At 47.0% G+C, this 21,930-nt stretch overlaps 1 protein-coding gene across 1 annotated transcript; it reads right to left on the reverse strand.

The window, feature by feature from the left end:
* Positions 1 to 320: 320 nt before the first annotated feature.
* Positions 321 to 20,306, reverse strand: CCDC154 (coiled-coil domain containing 154). Its single transcript, XM_043978459.1, has 16 exons — positions 20,100 to 20,306; positions 19,167 to 19,356; positions 18,498 to 18,544; positions 17,573 to 17,668; positions 15,387 to 15,510; positions 10,248 to 10,349; positions 9,629 to 9,757; positions 9,228 to 9,352; positions 8,218 to 8,344; positions 6,884 to 7,021; positions 6,001 to 6,120; positions 4,466 to 4,542; positions 2,727 to 2,844; positions 2,116 to 2,202; positions 1,367 to 1,554; positions 321 to 441 (listed from the first exon to the last, which is right to left on the reverse strand). The coding sequence occupies exons 1-16, from the start codon at positions 20,273 to 20,275 to the stop codon at positions 321 to 323; spliced, it is 1,965 nt and encodes a 654-aa protein (XP_043834394.1). The 5' UTR covers positions 20,276 to 20,306.
* Positions 20,307 to 21,930: the final 1,624 nt, after the last annotated feature.

Raw genomic sequence — 21,930 nt, forward strand, 5'->3', positions numbered from 1 at the left:
CAAATAAATAAGATTCCGAGTCAATTTTGGAGTAGCTAAATAGTGCAGTGGATAGAACACTAGGCTTGGAATCAGGAAGCCCTAAGTTCAAATCCAGTCTCAAACACTGGATTGCTGTGTGATCCTGGGTAAGTCACTTAACCCTGTTTGACTCAGTTTCCTCCTCTGTAAAATGAGCTGGAGAAGGAAATGGCAAACCACTCTAGTATCTTTGCCAAGAAAACCTCCAAATGGGGGTCACAAAGAGTCAGACACGACCCAACAACAGTCAATTTCACATAAGAGAAAGAATTTTATTTCTGGGAAGGAAGGAAGGAAAGTCAGGCCAATGAATAGGCTCCAGATCTGTAGGCTTCTCCACTAGGACCCCTGAGATGATAGACTTTTCTTGGTCTTCCCTTAGCTAAAAGCTTGAGTAAAATCACTTTCCATTTCAGCCACCTGGCAACAGAAACACAGGCTGATTGCATCCCTTCTGCTTTATTCAGTCCTAAACTCTGCAGCTTCTAATGCCAAATGCTCCTTTTGACCCAGCACGAGGTCACCAAGGCAGCCTCTTCCAGGAGGGCAGCTGGCAACTTTTGATTTTCAATCATTTGGTATCAAAGCTAACACCCCAATCCCCTCTGATCAGAGCATTTGTCTGGGCTCTTTCCCTCTGGAGAAGAGCAGTTTAATTCTGCTTCATGGCCTTTTCTATTTTCTCCTTCTTCCAGTTCCCAAGATCAATCGATTGAGCTCTCTATCTCTCTATATTTCTTTCTTTTTTTTCTTTGCAGGGCAATGAGGGTTAAGTGACTTGCCCAGGGTCACACAGCTAGAAAGTGTCAAGTGTCTGAGGCCGGATTTGAACTCAGGTCCTCCTGAATCCAGGACTGATGCTTTATCCACTGCACTACCTAGCTGCTCTCTTCCCCTCCCCCAGATGTTTCTGTCTTTTGGACAGAGCATGTTATACCCCACCCGGAGTTTAGAGTGTACTTTTTGTCTCCTCTTATTACAATGTAAACTCCTTAAGAGCAGGAACTGTTTCTTTTTTCTCTGCTCACTTCCCCAGTGGCAACAGCAATGTCTGGCCACACTGTAGGTGCTTAATAAATGCTCGGTTCTGTCACCTCCAAGCCTCCCCTTCCCCAAACCCCGCCGGGCCCCCCCCCCCCATCCCATCCCTGTCCCCATCGTCCCCCCCACACACACACACACACTCAGAATTAAAAAGCGGTTCCCACGGGGTTTGGCCCAGGACAGATTCCTTCCTTGTGTGGGGGCCTCTGGGTGCCCTTGACTAGATAAGGGCCCAGGAGTCCCCAACCCAAAGATAGGTAGATGTCTTATCTTAGCACAATGGCATAGTTCTCCTCCCTACCTCACTGCCTGATAAACGCCCCATCTGTTTATCTGGGTGACCTCGTCAGGGCCCACATCCTTGATAAAAAACCGTTGTCTCACAAGGGACATGAGCATTTTTTTGCTACCAAGCGTCAGGGTCCAGGGTCCCTCCTCACTCCACAGCTTCATCACATTCTCCCGGAGGTGAGCGATCTCCTCCACCCTCTGATGGCAGCAGCAGCAGCAGAGAGAAAGAGATTAGGAGATTAGCATGCATGCTGATAGGGCCACCCTGACTAGGCAGGGAGAAGGGGCGGTTGATGGATTAATTAAAGGAATGCCAGGAAACAAACAAAAAGTGGCCAAGATTAGGAAGAAAACCAAACAAACAGTCATTTATCTTCCCCTGAGTAAACTGCTGGACCAGCTGAAAGCCTCTTATCACAGGAGAACATTCTTCTTAGCCAAGATAGCTAAGGTGAGATGCTGACAGACAAGGTGAATGTGCACTCTGGGGCCAATGGGACTGTGAAAGTGGAGGCTAGTTAACCTGGCCACCCCGGCTCAGACCACCCCAGGGGAGGCACAAGGGGGACTGGGGGCCCTGGTTTGTTCTTTCTCCTCAGGGAACCCAGGTGAGAGGACCAAACAAGAAATCCCTGGCCTGCGGCAGGGAGCTCCCATTTGGTCTCCAAGACCAAGGAGCCCCCATCTTCTTACTTCCCTGGGGTACTATGAACCTTGGGCAAACAGGGTTCTGGTGGGTGGTGGGGAGGTTCCAGTTACCAGTTTGGTTTCAGTGTTAAATTTCAGGTTCTGTATGGTCTTGTTGTCTTGTATGTTGTTTTCCATCTTCATTATCTGATTCTGAAACTAGAAAATACCCACCTGAGCTATGATATGAAAAACTCCAAACCCACCCTCAACCAAAGAGCTAAACAGGCACTGCCTGGGTCTTCCAGGGGCACTCTGGGTAAGCTTCTTCCTCTACCTAGACTTCTGCAAAATGAAAGCAAAAATACCAAGTGGAAAACCCTGGGGTCCTGTTGACTTCCTCCTCACTTGGGAAGGTGGGGGTAGAGGTAGGGGTCAGACTGGCTCAGGGGCCTCCAGGATGTAGAATCAGCATGGAGATGAGTGAATCATTCATTTTACGATCCGCTCATCTAGACTCTTGGCATCTGTATGCTCTTCCCACAGGTTAAGTGGCACGCATGACCAGCCAGACCTCCCCTCCTGAACCTGTCTCCTCGACACATTAGGATCTCTTTGTTCTGCAGCCCTCCCTTGGCAGCTGGAGGCCTGATATTGAGGGCCTGAGTGACTGCAGGCCGAGGAGCCTGCTGAAGGCTAGCACTGAGGGTGCTGGGCCCTCTGAAGGGTGCCGTGTCATGTACCGTGGCCAGCTTGCCCTGTATCTCAGCTATCTTCCTGCTGGGATTGTCTTCCTTGAGCAACTGCAAGGCAGACAGCACTACTGCCAACTCCTGCTTCACTATCCCCATCTCATGTTCCCTGTGGACAAAGAAGGAAAGATCAGCTGATCAAACCCAGGGACAGGCCCAGCGCAGACGGGCCAAGCCACACACATCCTACACCTCCCCTCTGCAAGGAGCTGTTCCTGCTCCATCTCAGTGGGGCTGGATTGAAGGGAACAGTCTTGGCTGGAGGGGGAACCAGGCCTGAGGGAGAGTTGCTGCGTCATGTGAGACCAGGAAGAACGCCAGGCAAGGGGCAGCCTTTGTTCTAGGTCCTGGAGGCTGAGCCCAAAACACAGGCAGCCTTAGAGAGAGAGTTCCTTGTTCTGGACTCTTACTGTTACCTCATCAGCATCAGGCTCTAATAGCCTTTACAATCTGACCAATTCCATTTTGATGTGAGAGGTAGTGGTGGAGTGAGCTCTTCGGATAAAGTGAGATGCTCAAGAGCTACAATTGGAGCTCTCCCAAAGGCTCTCACGTCTCCAGTGTCCCATAGCAACCAGGGAGCGGAGGTGGGAGTCTGGAGTCGTGGGTCTATTGGTGACTCACCATGCAGCCCTAGACAAGAGGTTCCAAATTTGGGGGACTCGGTTTCCTCAGTGGGGATGACAATTCCCCCCCTGCCTGTCTGCCTTTCTGAGCTGTAGGATATGAAGCCTTAGAAAGATACAAAGCACTGTTTGAATATAAAGAAGCTTCATGATGGGTTCCGGTTCTCAGGACTCAGTTTAACATCATACCCAAGCCTTTGAGAGGACCGTGGAAGGGGGCCGTCATTTGTTCACCACCACAACCCCAAGAGACAAAAAGCCATGAGTAGACAAAGATAAAAGTGACCCAGGGAATGCTTCCAGTTACTTAAACCTGAGGCAGTTCCCCTTCCATGGCCTGTCCCACTGGAGACCTTTGATGGAGAACAGATCTGGTTGGCTGCAGAGAGGAAACAGCCCTGTACTGATGCTCATCTTTTCTAAGTCAGCATTTCTCAGCTCCTCCATTAGTCTGGACAGAGCAATGGGTTGGGGAGAAAGGACCAAAAAAAAGCAGAGACCTTCTAAGTTTCTCCCCTCTGAAATCAACACTGGACAAGCTAGGAAAGTCTGAGTCAGCCCTCTTTGTGCTGGGAAAGGGGTGGTGCCCAGACAATTGAGAATGGGCAACAGAGGCTAAGCCTGAGTAAGAAGCTGGTTTGGACCCGATGCCACCTCCTACCATCAGCAGTGGTGGGTACACATGCTCATTAGGTGACTGAGGCTGAGTGGGGGTGGTAGAGAGCACCCTGGGAGCCAGGATTTGGACTCCAAACAAGCTGGAGAGAAAATTCAGGGTCATGTACTCACAGGTGAGCTCCAACAGCAGCCAAAACCTCCAAGGAGCAGGAGGAGTCTCTCTTTTCTCCCACTAGAGAACTGTGGGACTACACAACCCAGGGGCTTCCCTGAGTCCAGGGCAGGGATCTGGAAGCTTCCCTTTTGGGGGGGAGGGGCAATAAGGGTTAAGTGACTTGCCCAGGGTCACACAGCTAGTAAGTGTCAAGTATCTGAGGACAGATTTGAACTCAGGTTCTCCTGAATCCAGGGCCAGTGCTTTATCCACTGTGCCACCTAGCTGCCCCACCCCAACCTTTTTTTTTTTTCCTTTGGAAACTTCCTTACCGGACTCGACTCTCAGTGATGATCCTCTGATCAAAGTCACTTCTATGGAGGAGGCACTTGTCATTCACATCTCCTATCTGAAACACAGGAGGAAGAGATCCAGTCAGGGCAGGCCCATAGTCAGTGACAGGCTGCTCTGAGAGGGAGAATTAGCTCAATTTCTAGCTGGAGACACCAAAGTTTGGAGCTCAGGGAGACCCCAGCTATTTTCACATCTCTTCTGAAAATCTCCAGCTCTTAGACATAGTTACTATCTTGCCCACTATCTCCTGACTTGGTTCCCTTTCCAACATTTCTCTCTAGCCCCTGATTCCTCCACTATCACCTCAAGTGTCTGCCTACAGGATAGAAGTACTTTGTAGAGGCAGCATCAGGATTTTTTTTTTCCAGCAGGGACAAATACAGCTGAGGGCAGCGTATCTCAATGGTGGAAGACCAGACAACACAGTCCGACCAGGGGTGTACCAGGAGTATGCGACTGTAGGTCCATCAGAGCAATCTGAGCCCAGAGCCCGCAGGTGTTGTTGGATAAAGTGTGGCATCCTGAGTAACTTACGATGGCCGTCACTCAGGGATAATCCCACCGCACCCCAGTCAGCACCTAGAACCATTTACAGTCATAGATGCTCATGGAAATGAACTGAGGAGTGGAGGAAAAGAGAGAAATGTGGGAGGGGGAGATAGCATCATGAAACCATTAGATTTAGAGCTAGAAGAAGCTTGAGGTCATCTAGTCCAAGCCCTCTCCCCTTCTTTTTTTTTTTTTTTTTTGGTGAGGCAATTGGGGTTACGTGACTTGCCCAGGGTCACACAGCTAGTAAGTGTTAAGCATCTGAGGCTGGATTGAAACTCAGGTCCTCCTGAATCCATGGCCAGTGCTCTATCCACTGTACCACCTAACTGCCCACCCCCCCCCTTCATTTTAAAGATGAGAAAACTGAGCACCAGAAAGGGAAAAATGACTCAAGGTCCTCCAGGTTACAAACTGCAGAGCCAGGATTTACTTTAACTCAGGTCTCCTGACTCCAAATGCAGCGTTCTTTAGTAAGCGGAGAGGGAGAGGGGCAAAAAAGAGGAGAGAGAAGGATGAAGGAGGATTATGAGAGTAAGTAGTGGAGGGAAGGGGTAGCTAGGTGGCACAGTGGATAAAGCACCAGCCCTGGATTCAGGAGAACCTGAGTTTAAATCCAGCCTTAGCCACTTGACACTTACTAGCTGTGTGACCCTGGGCAAGTCACTTAACCCTCATTGCCCCCCCCCCAAAAGTAGTGTAGGGAGATGAGAAAGAGGAGTGAAGACAGGGGACGGGAGGTGATATGGAACAATGATGGAGGAGAGAGGAAAACAAAAGTGTAAAAGTAGCAAAAGAGACACAAATGGCAAGGGGTGGGGAGCCAGGGAGAAAGGGGGAAATGGCAGAGAAGGCCTTGATCCCTTCATCTCCACAAGCTGGCTCTCCTTGAAGGTCAGGCCCAAAGCCACTCAGAGGGGGAGGGAATGTTGGCAAGGGACCACTTCAATGTTCCAGCACCAACCTGCCTGAGGAAGCTTTCCACCTTCTCCTGTAGCTCTTTCAGGTGCACTATGGTCTCATTCTGCCACTGAATGAATTTCTCTAGGGCTTTCTTCTCTTCCTCTGACCACTCCTTCCTTGCCTGAAAAATACCCCCCAACACACACACACACACACACACACACACACACACACACACACACACACACACCCCTCGGGTGAGAGGCAGGGTTCTGGAGGTGTGAAGAACTGGTTTTTGTTTCAGACACAGGGTGGAGTGGTAGATGGGCCCCCAACATGGGCTCAAGTTCAGGGGCCAGGAAGGTACCCCTGGTATTTAGACCACCTCAGTAAAGGGTCTTTCCCCACACAAAATTAGAAAGTTGAAAAGCATTTCTGGGGGTGCTGCCACCCCACCACCTCAATATATATGCAGGTGAGACACCAAAGGGTCCTTCCCATTTCCAGTTGGCTATAAAGAACATCCTTGAATTCATCTCACTTGGACATACAAGTCTTAAGGGCAGGTTTTCTCCTTTTCCCCTCCCTACTGTGAATGGTGATTTATTACATAATCACCCATTTGGAGAAGCATTTGCCACTAAATGTAGGCATTGAAATGGGTAGGGGAAATTGATCAAGTCTGCATGTTTTAAAATGCCTAGAATTCAAGGAAATAGCCCTCATTCAAATTTCTGTATCAAGGGGTCCTTATTTAGGGGGAATATACACAGCAACCCAAAGAACAGTATCCCCTGTTAACTTGACTGACTCAGGGGCATCCATTAAGACTAAAGAGCCAACAGGAGGGGGCAGAGCAGTATCTGCAAAAGATAATTTCCTATTCACCCAAGTGTCAGTAGGGGCATCCCAGTAGACTCCCAAGTCCCTTCCAAGACACTTACCTCAGACATTTTCAGGTTCAAGGTCTGTTCCTGAAGGTCAAATTTCCAGCTCAGAGCTACAAAGTGGTCACTCAGGTCTCTGACCTCCCTGACCAACTGACCAATGGATTCCTCCAAGACCTGACTCTTTTCTTGGATCTGGAATAATATTTGACATGATTGAGCCAAGTCATTTCCCCAAAGGCATCCAGCCACATGGTGATGGGGAATTTATATCGGTTGAGAGAATAGAGGTAGGAGAAGGTGGGAGCGGTTACAGAGCATGACAAAGGCTCTTGGCTCTAGAACTGTCAGGTACCCCTCAGAAGCCATTCAATCTAACACTCTCGCTTTACAGATGGGGAACCTGAGGCTCAGATTACTGAAGAGATTTGCCCAAGGTCATATAGGTATTAAAAATCAAAGGCAGGTGGGGCAGCTAGATGGCGCAGTGGTTAAAGCACCGGCCCTGGATTCAGGAGTACCTGAGTTCAAATCTGGCCTCAGATACTTGACACTTACTAGCTGTGTGACCCTGGGCAAGTCACTTAACCCCAATTGCCTCACTAAAAAAAAAAAAATCAAAGGCAGGGGCAGCTAGGTGGTGCAGTGGATAGAGCACTGGCCCTGGAGTCAGGGAATTCAAATCCAGCCTCAGACACTTAACACTTACTAGCTGTGTGACCTTGGGCAAGTCACTTAACCCCAATTGCCTCACTAAAAAAAAAAAAAAAATCAAAGGCAGGATTTGAACCCAGGTCCTTGAACTCCAGAGCTAGCACTCTTTCCACTGTACTATATCATCTCCTATAGCTTCCTGGGTAAAGCTTTGCACCCCAAAGTTCAGTCAGCATGCTCTCTGATACAGTCTTGCCTGAGCTCTGGAGAAAATAGCATCATAGATTTAGGACTGGAAGAGACTTTGGATCAAGTTCAACCCCCTCATTTTACAGAAAAAGAAACTGAGGCCCAGGAAAGGTTTGAAATTTTGCCCAAAGTTCCACAGTTAGTAAATGGTAGAGGCAGGATTCAAACTCAGCTCCTTTGATGTGTTATTACTTTCTATGTGGCTATCTAAGAGGCCTGCCCTCCTCTTCTTTCTCTACCAGCCTCAGACCAGGAAGGAAGGCCAAAGTTCTAAGATTACTGTGATTGAGCAAGAGAGCAGATCAAGAAAGCCTTGGTTTGGAGAATGCCCTAGAGCTTGCTCTAATTGCTCACCCATCCATGCTCGATCACTCTCGCTCGCTTTCTCTCTCTCTCTCTCTCTCTCTCTCTCTCTCTCTCTCTCTCTCTCTCTCTCTCACACACACACACACACACACACACACATACAGAGGTTCACCCCAACTCACCTTTTCCAGTTCACTGCGAGCCTCCCGGTGGGCACTATCAAAAGACTCCCTGACAGCTGAGATGTCATTCTGCATTTGGGTGGTAAACTTCTCCACGCTCTCCTTCTCATACTTCTCCTGAGCATCTCTGAAGACAACATCACAGTGACGGGGAATCTGAGCACCCCTGGAAATGGTGTCCAAGGGGAAACTCTGGGACTACTGATATCTGCCAGGATGGTGCTAGGGCCCTGGGCCCTGACGCTGACTCAGCTTTATCATAGGATCACAGATTCAGAGCCAGACAGGCTCTAGAATCCACTGTACCACACTGCCTCTCAGGGTGGTCATCACCATTCAGATTTTTATTAATTCATGGGATCAAAGATTTAAAGCTGTAAGATTTCAAGATTTAAATCAAAGACTTAAGGGCCTCAGAGATCATGTATCCCACCCCTTCATTTTACAGAGAAGGAAACTAAGGCAAAGAGAGGTGAAGTGATTTGCCCAGGGTCACATAGTGTATATCTGAGGAGACATTTGGACCCAGTTCTTCCTGACTCCAAATCCGGGATTCCATCCAGTAAACCACATGGCCTCTAGCATTTCTCTAGAACCTTTCTAGGCTTCTGAGTAAGCTCTCCAAGAAATCAGATAGGAAGAGTCCAAGTCTAGGAGTGAAAGGAACTATCAGAAATTAAGCCACATTATCACCAAGAGTCCCCAAATGGAAGTGCTGGTTCTCAGGACAAGATGAAGGGAAGAAGCAGCCACCAAGCTTACTGAGCCTTTCAACACTTAGCTTAGAAGGGCTGCAGACCTGGGGCAGGCAGGGTGGGAGTGGGAGCAAGAGAGTGCTTGGAACAAAAAGACAGAAAGAGCTGAAAAGATGTTGTAGAGCTCCAGCCCTTGGTATGCCCACATTCTGACTGGTGAGGGCTGACTGATGGCCAGCCCCACCTCGTAGGGATGAGGTTGCTAGGTATCCATTCCCTTCACAGAAGGAGCTTGGAACTCCATCCCACACCCACCTATTCTTCTGCTCTGCCTGGAGGATCCTACTGAGTGATGTTTGGTTCTGTCTCACGAACTCAGTCAGCTGGATGACAGCCTTGTCCAGGGCTCGACACTGGTCTAAGAGACGAGACTCTTCCTGCTGTGTTCAATGGATGGAGCTCAGAGTGGGGACCTAAGGCCCAGTACTTTGGACCAGCTCCCTGGCAACCTCACTAACCTGGCTGCTGTGGAGGCCTCTGCAAAAGCTCCCATCTCCCAGGCCTGCCTTGATGCTTAGGGCATAACTACCCTCCTCCCCAGAGGACACTGGAATTTAGGGATATTGTCTGGGCAGGGACACTTGACCTGGTCCAGATGTGACCTGGTAATGTGGCTTCTGGGGCTCTGCCCTGAGTGTCAGGTACAGATAACAAACCTCTTGCTGGTGCTTCAGGCTTCGGAAATGGTCTTCATTTAGCACCTGGATTTTCTGCCACTTGACCTCCAGTTCTTCCCAGAGGTTCTTCTCAGATTTGAGTCTTGTGTTCTCAGAAACTTTCATTTTCTGCAGCGAGACATTACCATCCCTCCCACTCTGTGAGGAGCCTGAGGACTCCTGTGTCATTAAGACGCTGCTCTCACCCCTGCTGGCCATGTCCCATAGCTTGCTCTTCCTGGGGGAAAGCCTTTGGGTCAGTGCCTTCACTTCTCACCTAGTCCTGTACCTATTGCTTCTCGAATGCCAGCCTATTTAGATCCTGGCTGAGGGGGACATCTCACTGCTTCTAATATTATATTCAGAGGAGTGCCCTCCAACATCACCCCCATGGGCCCAATCTTCCTGGCCCTAGGGTGACCAGACTGCTGTCTGGGGAGGGATTTGGGCAGGTAGCTGGTAGCACTCCTGGTTCCAAACCCAACTCTGGCAAAGATGCGGGTCTAGGGAAGGAGCACGGAAGCCTAGAAGCTGCTCTGGGCTGCTTCTTGGGAATGCCTTCTGATGAGATTGCCAGTCCCCAGGGGTACCCACAGGGCCAGGAGCAGCTCCCACCCACCTTCTCAATGGCCACGAAGTTTTTCTGAAGGTGGCCACAAAGCTTGGCCTCTCTCTTCAGGAATTTGAGACTCATTTCCTCTCCAAGCTGAAGTGCCTGAGCCTACGGGGAAACGCTGCCATGAGTGTCAAGCCCAGGAGAGCAGGAAGTGTAGGGCATCAGTGAGGGCCTTGGGAACCACCTCCTTCTGGGACATCAGAACCCTCGGGCTGGGAGATCATAGGGTCCAGAGATAGAAGGGCTCTTGGAAGGTACCAATAAGACAAGGAGGACTAGGACTCTTAGCTTGCTAGGGGGCATTTAAAAAACCTAAATTAACATCTTGTGTCTATGGAGTGCACACCCAAAGTATAAACTCAAAAGGCAAGAAGAAATGCAGTGAAATCAGAAGCCCTGGGTTTTAATCCCAAATCTGCTCCTCTGGAATCTTGGGCAAATCATTTCCCATCTCTGGGTCTCACTTTTATAATAACCCAATCTGCCCTTGGAGAAGAGGTGAGAAAATACAACTGTAAAATGAGGTGAGTGGCCCATCGCCAAGTTTCTATCAGCTTTTGGTCCTCTGACCAGCATATCCTGATAACAATAACCTAGAATACAGGGATGATCCATGAAACACAAAACAAATTTGGAGCAAGCTAATCATAACCAAGATTAAGAGGGAGTTGTGGGACAACACTACTGGTAAAGACTGAAGCACAGACAATGTTGGCTGCCTATCAGACTAACAAACTGGTGACTCCCACAGCCCAGTCTCTACATGCTCTGTTGTACCATAACCTTTTGGCCTCCAGGGGACAGGCACCTCACCTGTATAACAACCTAGGAGTCCAGTATGCTTCTCCATCCTTCCAGGTAAAAGCCCTTTGTCGCAGTACAGAAACTAAGGTAAGAACTCAATGGGAAACTGGTAGGGAGCAGGGGGAAGAAGGGATCCCAAAAGCTTGAGCACTGGATCCCTTGGCATCCCTTGACCTGAGATCTGAGGATATAAAAGCTAGAAAAATGGCCTTAAAGATCAATGGAGGGGCAGCTAGGTGGCACAATGGAAGGAGCACTGGCCCTGGATTCAGGAGGATCTGAGTTCAAATCCAGCCTCAGACATTTGACACTTATTAGCTGTGTGACCCTAGGCAAGTCACTTAACCCCAATTGCCTCACCAAAAAAAAAAAAAAAAAAAAGATCAATGGAGCACTGGCCCTGGATTCAGGAAGAGCTGAGTTCAAGTCCGGCCTCAGACACTTGACACTTACTAGCTGTGTGACCCTGGGCAAGTCACTTAACCCTCATTGCCCCCCCCACAAAAAAGAGCAATCAACCTTTTTCACAGTATAGCAACTTAGTACTAGAACTGAAGTGTAGTCTTCCTGACTCCCAAGTTCAGAGCTCTTTCCTCCTCAGATCAGTATGTGCTAACTGTATGATACTCACCATCAAAAAGCAAAATGCAGGAGTGACAGTGACAGGATCAGGAGGGAAATGGGAGCAGATGCCATTGTTTGATGTGGTAAAGGGAAGGGACGATGCCTATTCCCTATCTTGCTGAGCCTGAGTGCTATATCTATCTTGCCTCTACTTCTCTAAACAGTGCCTGGCTATAATGCTAGCCTTCATTGTCCAGGGTCAAGGGGGCACTGCTACATGCTAGGAATGCTATGCGCCAAGTCCAAAATCATGCTGGGCCTGGAGTCAGGAAGACTCATCTTCCTGAGTTCAAATCTGGCCTCCGGTACTTCCTAGCTCTGTGACCCTAAGTAAATCACTTAACCCTGTTTATCTCAGTTTGCTCATCTGTAAAATGAGCTGGAGAAGGAAATGGCAAACCACTCCATTATATCAGACAAGAAAAGCCCAAAAGGGGCCATAGAGAGTTGGACGCGACTGAGAAACAACTAAACAACAGGAACAACAAAGTCCAGAAATCAGAACAGCTTCTTGAGAAAGTCTCAGATCTGGGCCCAGGACTGAGGCCCCTTTAGAAAAGTGAGCAGCTCAGCAGCCCCTCCCAATATGCAACACTGACACAGTTGCTGGGTCTCACTGTCCATCCCCAGGGCTTCACCGACTTCTCAAAGGGCAATGAGAAAGGAACACCACTGATACTTGGCAGCTGAACTATCGGTAAACAAGAGCTGTATCTTTTAGAATCATCGGGGACAGCTGAAAGCTCACCCCGTTGCATAGTTCTTTAGACAAAGCCTAGATCTGGCTACCTGAAGTCCAGGATCACTATTTGCAGAACTGAAGAGGCCGTATTACAAAAACTCACCTCTCTGTTCTCTATCACACTCCTCTCTAGGGGAAGCTCGAGCAGAACAGGTTGCTTCTCATTGCCCAAGGTCCCCTGTAAAGAACACTAAGCAGAAACAACTCCCCCAGATCTAGAGCGAGTTGGGCTCCTTGGCTTCCCCTATATCTGGCACTTCTTCTGTAAAACTATTCCCATTTCGGGGCAGCTAGGTGGCACAGTGGATAGAGTACCGGCCCTGGAGTCAGGAGGACCTGAGTTCAAATTTGGCCTCAAACACTTGACACTTACTAGCTGTGTGACCCTGGGCAAGTCACCAAAAAAAACCCCAAAACAAAATTATTCCCATTTCACAGGTGGGGAAAATAATGTACAGAGAGCTTATATGATTTGGCAAGTTTATGATAAGACCGAAAAGATATCCTTTTGGCTTGGCACCTGGGACCACAATTCAATTCAATTCAAGAAGCATTCCTTAAGTTCTCACATCTGGCAGGCTGTTGTGTCAGGTCCTAGAGATACAAGGACAAAATAAAGTCTCTGCTGCAGGAGATTGCTTGAGGTATAAGAAACCCAGGGCAAGGGCCAGTGAGACCCAGCAGTTCTGTGGTTTCCCAACCAATTTTGGGGGGGATTGGGAAAGGCTTTTCCTCCAATCTGGTCCTTGAACTGACCTTTGGAGGGAGCCACAGATTGGAAGAGGCAGGAGAACCTCAAATGCCCAGGGGACAGCATGTATGCAGAAGCATATAGGGCCAGTGGTTACTTGACTAATTTGACTGATGTATGTGACAATGGGGATTAATGCAAAATGAGTATGGAATGAGCCAGACTGTGCAGCTTTAAAAGTCAAATAAAGGAATTTTTATTCTTTCTTAGAGGAAACAGGGAACCAGTGAAACTCCTTATCCAGGCAATAGAACTGTGCTTTAGGAAAATCAGTTGATAGCCATATGGATGACTGGAGAGGGAAAGAGAGTTGAGTCAGGGAAACTAACTAGGAGGTAACTGAAATAGTCCAGGTGAAAAGAAAGGAGGACCTAAAATTGGGTACTAGTTGTGAAGAAAGGAGAGATGAAAGAGTTAAAGAGAAATGGCCATTAATTGGATGAGAATGAGAGAATAGTGGAGAGCAACCTCAAGCTTAAGAACCGCAGTGCGTGCTTAGATAGTGGTCTTGGCCCACTGAAAAAGTTAGGAGTGGTAAGTTGAGAGGGGAAGGCAATGAGTACTATTTTGGACACAGTGTGTTCAAAATGTCTATGGAATATCCAGGTGTAACTATCCAACAGGCATTTGGGACTAGAAAATGAGAGAAATGAGGTCTGAATATTTAGATGGGGGAGTGATCTGCATTGAGAAAACAGTTCACCCCATTTGAGCTGAGGACATGAGCAAGAGAGTGTTCAGGCCAGGGATATAGGAGTATAACCAAGAAGAAAGCACTGTCATGAAAACCCCCAAAGCAGAGGGTATCAAGGAGGAAGGACACCAGATAACTGAAGTCTGGAGGAACTAGCAAACTTCTTAGAGAAGCACGTCTAGTTTTGGTCACTACACATTGGAATGCTAATGAAGAAATCGGGCGCTTTGAGAAGGCACACTAAAATGGTGAAAGCTGTAAGAGAATTGGTTCTTAAAAGGAAAAAACTACAGGCACTGGAAAGGGTTGAAAGCTGTTGCTTTTACGAGTATATGATGGGTTTTTGTGAGGTAAAGACAATAGTATTTGTGTCTCCATGTTCTCGGGGAGAGTTGAGTCAATAAGACCATGTTTCAACTAAAGCAGGTGAGATTTTGGTTGAATATAAGAAATATATTTTTTTCAAGGCAATGAGGGGTTAAGTGACTTGCCCAGGGTCACACAGCTACTAAATGTCAAGTGTCTGAGGCTGGATTTGAACTCAGGTACTCCTGAATTCAGGGCTGGTACTTTATCCACTGTGCCACCTAGCTGCCCCCAGAAATATTTTTTTAATGGTCAAAAGGATCAAATAATAAAGGAGATCTCCATCCTTTAAGAGCTTTAAGAAGAGAAGACAACACAATTATGTATCCTGAATAATAGCTGACATTCAGTCACCTTAAGGTGAGTTTGGGGGAGAGGGATGGGACTGGCTGCTCTAAGCCCCTTCTAGCTTGGGCATTTTATGAACTTTATAATCAAACAATCACAGAATCTTAAGGCCTGGAAGCTGCCTTCCGGATCATATAGTAAGCCATACCTGAATAGGAATCCCTTCAACAATATATAAACAGGTGGCCTAAAGCTATTCCTTATAGCCAATCATAAAAATAGAAAGAAAAAAAGGACGAGTGGTTTAGGAATATCAACACACTAAACACGTCTGACAGTATCTACAATATTCCACACCCATAGTCCCCCACCTCTGCAATGGAGGAAGGTGCATTTTCTCAACTATTCTCCAGGGGCCAGTTTGGTCATTATAATTACACAGTGTTCAATTTCATTTTATTGCTCTTTCCATTTACATTTTTGTAGCTAACAGGTATATTGTTTCCTTGGCTCTGTTTACTTCACTCTGAATCAATTCCTGTAAGTCTTCTCATAATCCTCTGGATTTTTTCATATTCATTATTCACACAGTATAGTAATATTCATTTACATTCATGGACTAGTTCATCTAGTCATGCCCCAAATAGTGGGCACTTGCTCTGTTTCCAATTCTTTGGTACCACAAAAAGTGCTGCTATGAATATTTAAGTACATACTCCTCATCTCTTTTTTCTCAAGTTGTCTGTAATCTTCCCTGTGGTGCCCCACTTCTATAAATCTGGCTCTCCTCAACTTCTGGGTTCAAAGCAGTCATCTCCTCAGGCTAATCAATTCCCTAAGGAGTGCTTGAGAAGAGAGAGGCTTCTGACTGACCTGTATCCCAGCAATGTCCCGACTAGTTCGGCAGGCATTCTCTTCCTGGCTCTGCCGCAGGGCATTGCAGGCTGTTTCCCGCCCCTCAGATTCTTCCTTTAGGTCCCCATTCAGCCTGTCCAACCTATGGGCAACAAGCATGGTGTATAGAAGAAAGAGCATTTGGGTGGATAGGATAAAGCAGCAGCCCTGGATTCAGGAGGACCTGAGTTCAAATCCAGCCTCAGACACTTGACACTTACTAGCTGTGTGACCCTGGGCAAGTCACTTAATCCTCATTGCCCCTGGGGGGCGGGGGGGGGGGGAGCTTTTGGGTGAGGAAATCCCAGAGGCCTGACTCTGATACTTACTGGCTCTGAAAGTACAGACAGGAGTGACAGCTAGGTGGCCCAGTGGATAGAGCACTGGCCCTGGAGTGAGAAGGACCTGAGTTCAAATTCGACCTCAGGCACTTGACACTTACTAGCTGTGTGACCCTGGGCAAGTCACTTAACCCCAATTGCCTCACATAAAAACAAAATAAAAGCTTTAAAAAAAATGGTTCATGAAAGCACAGACAAACACTTTAACTCTCTGAACCTGTTTCCTCATCTGTAAAATGGGGCTGGCACTACTTCCACTACTTGCCTCAGGGTTGTTTAAAAGGAAAATGCTCACTAGTCCTGAGGTGGGATAGTAAATATAAGATTGATAGGGTTAACAAGTTTTCAGTCTTTCAAGGAACACGTCTTCCCCACTGCCTTATCCATTTGGGCTTGGCAACCCTAAACAAGAGGCCTGTCTATAAACAGGGCCATTCCACACAAAAGCTAGGGGTTTCAGTGTGGGTAATCTATGGGTCTTTCTCTGATTGGGATGGATAAGGACAGAACTTGGATGGATCCAAACCTCCAATGTTGTAGAGTCTACGGGCATCACGTTAACCCTGAATACAAAGATAAAAAAGAAAACCAGGCCCCAGCCTGCTTTAAAGGACTTGTCTCTATGGCATAAGCCAGCATCAAGATCCATTAGAGAAAAGGCAAAGCTTTGCCCTCCTTCTCTGGCATCCAGTGATGAGATCAACTGCAAGCACTCAAATTTCCTAGAGCCTCTTCCCTATTATCACCCACCTGGACTATTACAATAGCCTCTGACCAGGTTGTTGAGCCTCCATTCTCTGCCCTTCCAATTTACCCTGAACTCACTGCCAGACTGCTTCCGTATCCACTATTCTTTTTTTTTTTTAATTTTTTTGCAGGGCAGTGGGGGTTAAGTGACTTGCCCAGGGTCACACGGCTAGTAAGTGTCAAGTGTCTGAGGCCAGATTTGAACTCAGGTACTCTTGAATCCAGGGCTGGTGCTTTATCCACTGCGCCACCTAGCCGCCCCCAAATCCACTATTCTAGTCATGTCCCTCCTTAATTCAGAACCCCTGAATGTATCCTCTTTACCTATGGGATCCTTAGTCTGGTATTCATGGCCTTCCTCAGTCTGGATCCAATTAACCTTTCCAACCTCAACTGTCTTTTACACTTATTCTCCACATCCTAATTCAACTGGTGAAGGTTCTTATTTCTCTTTCCCTTGTTGTGGTTCGGTCATTTTTCAGTCATGCCCCCACTTAACCCTCATTGCCCTGCCCTCACCCCCCCCAAAAAAAAGAGTTACTTGTATACTCATCTTCCCTTCATCACCTATTGTAGGCTCCTTGACAATTGGGTCTCTTCTGTATTAATTTTGGAATCCTGAGCAGCTAGCAGAATGCCTTGCATATAGTTGGAGCTTCATAACTATTTAAATGAAACTCAATCTGGTTATCACCCGACTATTTTATCCTTATCTCACACAACTCCCTTTTGTGCAAGTCTGCTTTCAGTGCAACTATAACACACTTATCCACAAAAAGAAGACCAAAGATAGAGAAGGCATGGTCCTTGGTCTCAAAGAGCTAATGGTCTAGCTGGAGAGATATAATGTAAAATGTGAAAAGTAAAACAATAAGTGATTTATGTACCAGTTCAAGTCGACACTAGATGAAATGCTCACTGCAAGGACATACACAGAAAATGATGGAATGAGGCAGACAGGTCCGTAACTACTATAGGAACTCAGAGGGGAGAGAGCTCATGATGGATCAGCAGATCGATATATCAGATAGGGAAAGGGCGCAGAGAAGGGAAAGAGGAGGACAGAGACATACATACCTGAGGCTTAGTTCTGCCTCAAAGTTCTTCTTCTCTGTATCCTGGAGAGCCTGTTTCCGTCTAATTTGGGCTAGCGCCTCTCGGACCTCCACCAACCTGAGATATAAATGATCCTCTACTCCTGAGCAGCCCTGACTCCCTCTTCCCACCTGGCAGGTGGCAGAGGTCTGAGAGTGAGATTGGGCAGGGCTCTACCCATTTGGAGACAGAAAGGCCCAAGACTTTCCTTGCAGAGTTTGAATGTCACTGGCTATTCTAGAGAAACCAGCCAGAGGCCTTCATCTTGGGCAATGAAAACCTCTGAACCAGCTGGGGACCCGAAGACCTCTCCCTTCCTCCCAGACTCGTCAGTAGGATGGATGTGTCAGTAGATGACATTACTTAGGCCACAACTTTTCTTAGAGGATAGACCATCTGAGGGGCGGCTAGGTGGCGCAGTGGATAAAGCAGGAGGACTTGAGTTCAAATTCGGCCTCAGACACTTGACACTTACTAGCTGTGTGACCCTGGGCAAGTCACTTAACCCTCATTGCCCCCCCCCACAAAAAAAATCAAACAAATGAGTAATCAGAGTCCATCTGTTTCTAATAAAACTCAGAATGCAATGAAAATCAACTTATCTTTATCTAGAAATAAAATCCATTATAAGAGAATAGACCATCTGAGCAGGCCGATAGGGGAAGCCCTGGAATACTTTCTCCCTTCTGGCTTTCTCCCTTCTTCAAGGGAGCATCTCTGCTGTCAGAGGGTAGCTACTGGAAATGTCCCTGAACCAAAAACAGTAGGTTCTGCCCCACTATCCTTCTTGGGTGCCAAAATCCTTGGCCTGGAGCTGTTTAGGAACATCATGTTGCTCCCAAATCTACTCCAATGCCTACATGGAATGGTCGAGTAAATGATTTCTGGACATGAGGAGAACACGTACCTTTTCTCCATTGACTCCATCTGGCTCCGACTTGTAGCACTGGAGAGCTACAAAGAGAAGGATTTGGGCTTTGGCATTTTTTTTTCACTTTATTTAGCCAGGCATTCTACTATGATCCATGGTGACTGACAGCTGGATGATGGGACCAGAGCTTTATATCCCAGACAGCTAGGAGTGCCTGAGGTGGGAACAACTCATGGGGAAGATGGGCTCTAAGGTTGGACAAGTCACTTAATCTGACCCTGGGGAAGATATGATGCCAGTGAGCCAGAGTTTCCTCATTTGTACAATGAAGGGGTTGGAGTAGATGAGCTCAAAACTTCCATTGAATTCTAAAGTTTGATTTCTATCACCATTTATTGACTGGAAGGGCCAGGGATAGGTATAAAGTAGTATGAAGAGAAAGCAGGATTCCCAAGAGGGTAAGTTCACTTTAGGAAGGCCTGAAAGGAGGGCACAGAAGTGAGAGGAAGGAAGCAATTTACTTTCCAGCAAAACATTCTACAACATGCCAAAATCCTGGGGCTGTGATGGCAAAGGAAGGACCAACAAGAGATAAACAAAAAAGAGATGGCTCCAGGACATGCTGTGGCCAGTTTGCCAGCCCACAGTGGCTCACACAAAAAGCAAGCATCTTCAAAAGGAGTTGACAGTGGGCAGCAAGCTCACCTCACAAGCTTCCTTCTCAGGTATCCGGGTAAGCTGCTTCACCTCATCACGGATCAGCTCCAACTCTGAGTCTTGAATCTGTATCCGGGCCCGGATCTGGAGCAGCTCCCGCAACAAGCTCAGGACAGCTTGGTCTGAACGTTCCTTGTGTCCTCGAAGGCAGACCACCTCAGCCTGCAGATCTGCCACCCTTTGATATAGCAGCAGAGTGGTCAGACCATAGGTCAGGGAGAGAGACACTCAGAGGTAGGGGAACAAAGCTGAGGAGACAGGCTGATAATCCTGTTATTTACCCATAAGTAGACCTAACCAGGAAGGGAAAACATGGCCATTAAAACCATAGTGCCTAGGGGCAGCTAGGTGGTGCAGTGGATAGAGCACCGGCCCTAGATTCAGGAGTACCTGAGTTCAAATCTGGCCTCAGACACTTAACACTTACTAGCTGTGTGACCCTGGGCAAGTCATTTAACCCCAATTGCCTCACCAAAAAAAATAATAATAATAATAAATGAATGAATAAAATTTAAAAAAAAATTTTAAAAACCATAGTGCCCCACATCTACCCAGAAAAGGTATGAGGGACATATCAGGAGTGTACCACTTTGCAGAATCCCACATCCTAAAGGGAAAGGGTAATTTTGTGCTCAGACACCTCAAGGAAGTTGAAAAGTGATTCTGGATTCACAAAGCTGTCCTATCTGGAGTTAGATTTAAGGGAAATTGGGGCAGCTAGATGGCACAGTGGATAAATCACTGGCCCTGGATTCAGAAGGACTTGAGTTCAAATCTGACCTCAGACACTTGAAACTTACTAGCTATGTGACCCTGGGTAAGTCACTTAACCCTCATTGCCCTGCAAAAAAAAAAGAAAGAAAGAAAAGAAAAGAAAGAGAAATCATACACTAAGTGATGAAACATACTTCAGGTACCTACCACTGTTCTAGCTGCTTCCAGCGTTTTGGAGTGTCTTGCTCAGGGGCCAGGTTGGAAGACCCTCGGAGACTATACTCAGAACAATCAGAGATCTCATCTAGGATCAAGGGTTCTGAGACCTTCAGATTATCTTCAAGGAGGAGCCCCAGGTCCTCCAGAGTGATTGAGCTGCTCATAGTGGCAATGAGGACTCAGGTCTGGCTCTGTGCTGATAGTCAATGCTATGGTAAGAGAGAAATACAAACAAGGTCTCGAATTCAGGAATACAACAAATGGGTTAGCGTACCTCATCCCCTTGCTCTTCCTGATTCACTGTAAGACCTTGGGTCTAGTGGGTTTCCTCCCCAATCAATGCAGGTCTTCCAGAAAAAGGCTGATTTATCACTTATTGGATATGTTGGAGTGAGATTCATTTTCAGATATAATTTGGACCAGATGGCTCCTACGGTCAATTCCTAATATGAAATTCTGTAATTGATAGGGAGATTCCTGAAAGCCAAGACGTATTCTGAACTTTGTAGCCCCCGTGGAAAGAAAGCAGCTCACTCTAGCCTGCTAAGACTAAACTCTCAGAAAAGGGATCCCCTCAAACCATTGCCTTCAACTCTAATAAAAAAAAAAAGAATAAGAGCACTTTTTATGGTTTACAGAGCATTTTTTGTACCTGCGTTATCTTATCTGATCTTATAAGTGTGTGAAATAGGTAGTGCGTTATCTTTATTTTCAGATGAGGAAAACTGAGGTTTAGAAATTAACTTGTGTCAGGTTACCTAGGCTGGGGCTCAAGACTAACGCTTGATACCAAATTCTATTCCCAAAGTTGGATCATAGTTGCTGCTGACTCCCAGTTGGCACTGGATACAGAAGACCTAATTAAACCTGGACTCTGGTGTTTACTGCTTAAAAGACATTAGGTGGGGCAGCTAGATGGCGCAGTGGTAAAGCACCAGCCCTGGAGTCAGGAGTACCTGAGTTCAAATTTGGCCTCAGAAACTTAACACTTACTAGCTGTGTGACCCTGGGCAAGTCACTTAACCCCAACTGCCTCACTAAAAAAAAAAAAAAAAAGACATTAGGCAAGATACTTAGCCTCCCTTTATAAAACTAAATGTCTTCTAAGGTCCCTCCCAGCTCCAGATTTAGTATCTCTAGACCAAAGCTTCTTCAACTGTGGGTCGAGACCCCATATGGGGTCACATAACAGTGTGAGGGTTGTGAAAAATTTGGCAATGTGTGATCTGTATGCCTACTTTATATACCTATATACCTGGGGTTGTATAAAAATTTCTTGGGCAAAAAAGGGTGGGTGGAAAAAGTTTAAGAAGCCCTGCTCTAGACTAAAGGTAACCTTTAGCCCTCCCTACTAAGTTCCAGATACTGAACTGAATTCCATCTAAAATATTTAAAGACAAAGAGCAGAAAGCTGAAACTTCGTTGGCACGTCTTCTTCATCCAGGCTTTAGACTCTTGAAGCTTGATCCACAATACCCAATGCCTTTCATACCCTACATAGATGGCGCTGGGTCAATTGGTCTTTCCTTGTAGCTTCCTAGCCTCACGCTGGGTGCCTCTTTGCTCTGAACCAGCTGCACTCTAGGGTAAACTGTGAGGGAGGGGAGGGAACCCTAGCACTTTAAAAGAAATACCCCATTCTCCCCCTCCCACTGCATCCCTCAGGGGTTTACCAGGTCTGGGGGGGAGGGGAGGGGAGGATGGCTGAGGCAGCTGGGAGAGCCTGCTGTTGACAGATAAGTTAGTGTCCTTACATCTTGCCTTCACAGGAAACCTATCTAAGTAGTGGGAACTGATGTGAACTTGTTCCGGAACCTTA

The sequence above is a fragment of the Dromiciops gliroides genome, chromosome 1 (assembly GCF_019393635.1).
Source record: "Dromiciops gliroides isolate mDroGli1 chromosome 1, mDroGli1.pri, whole genome shotgun sequence".
In the NCBI taxonomy this organism is placed as follows: domain Eukaryota; kingdom Metazoa; phylum Chordata; class Mammalia; order Microbiotheria; family Microbiotheriidae; genus Dromiciops; species Dromiciops gliroides.

Bases quoted from the DNA above. Each gene is read 5' to 3' on its own strand.
- CCDC154 (XM_043978459.1), bottom strand. From the start codon at position 20,275: ATGAGCAGCTCAATCACTCTGGAGGACCTGGGGCTCCTCCTTGAAGAT. The intron at 18,545-19,166 runs GTGAGCTTGCTG...TTCTCTTTGTAG, and splicing joins CTGAGAAGGAAGCTTGTGAG to CTCTCCAGTGCTACAAGTCG. The intron at 2,203-2,726 runs GTACATGACACG...GGTATTTTCTAG, and splicing joins TACAGGGCAAGCTGGCCACG to TTTCAGAATCAGATAATGAA.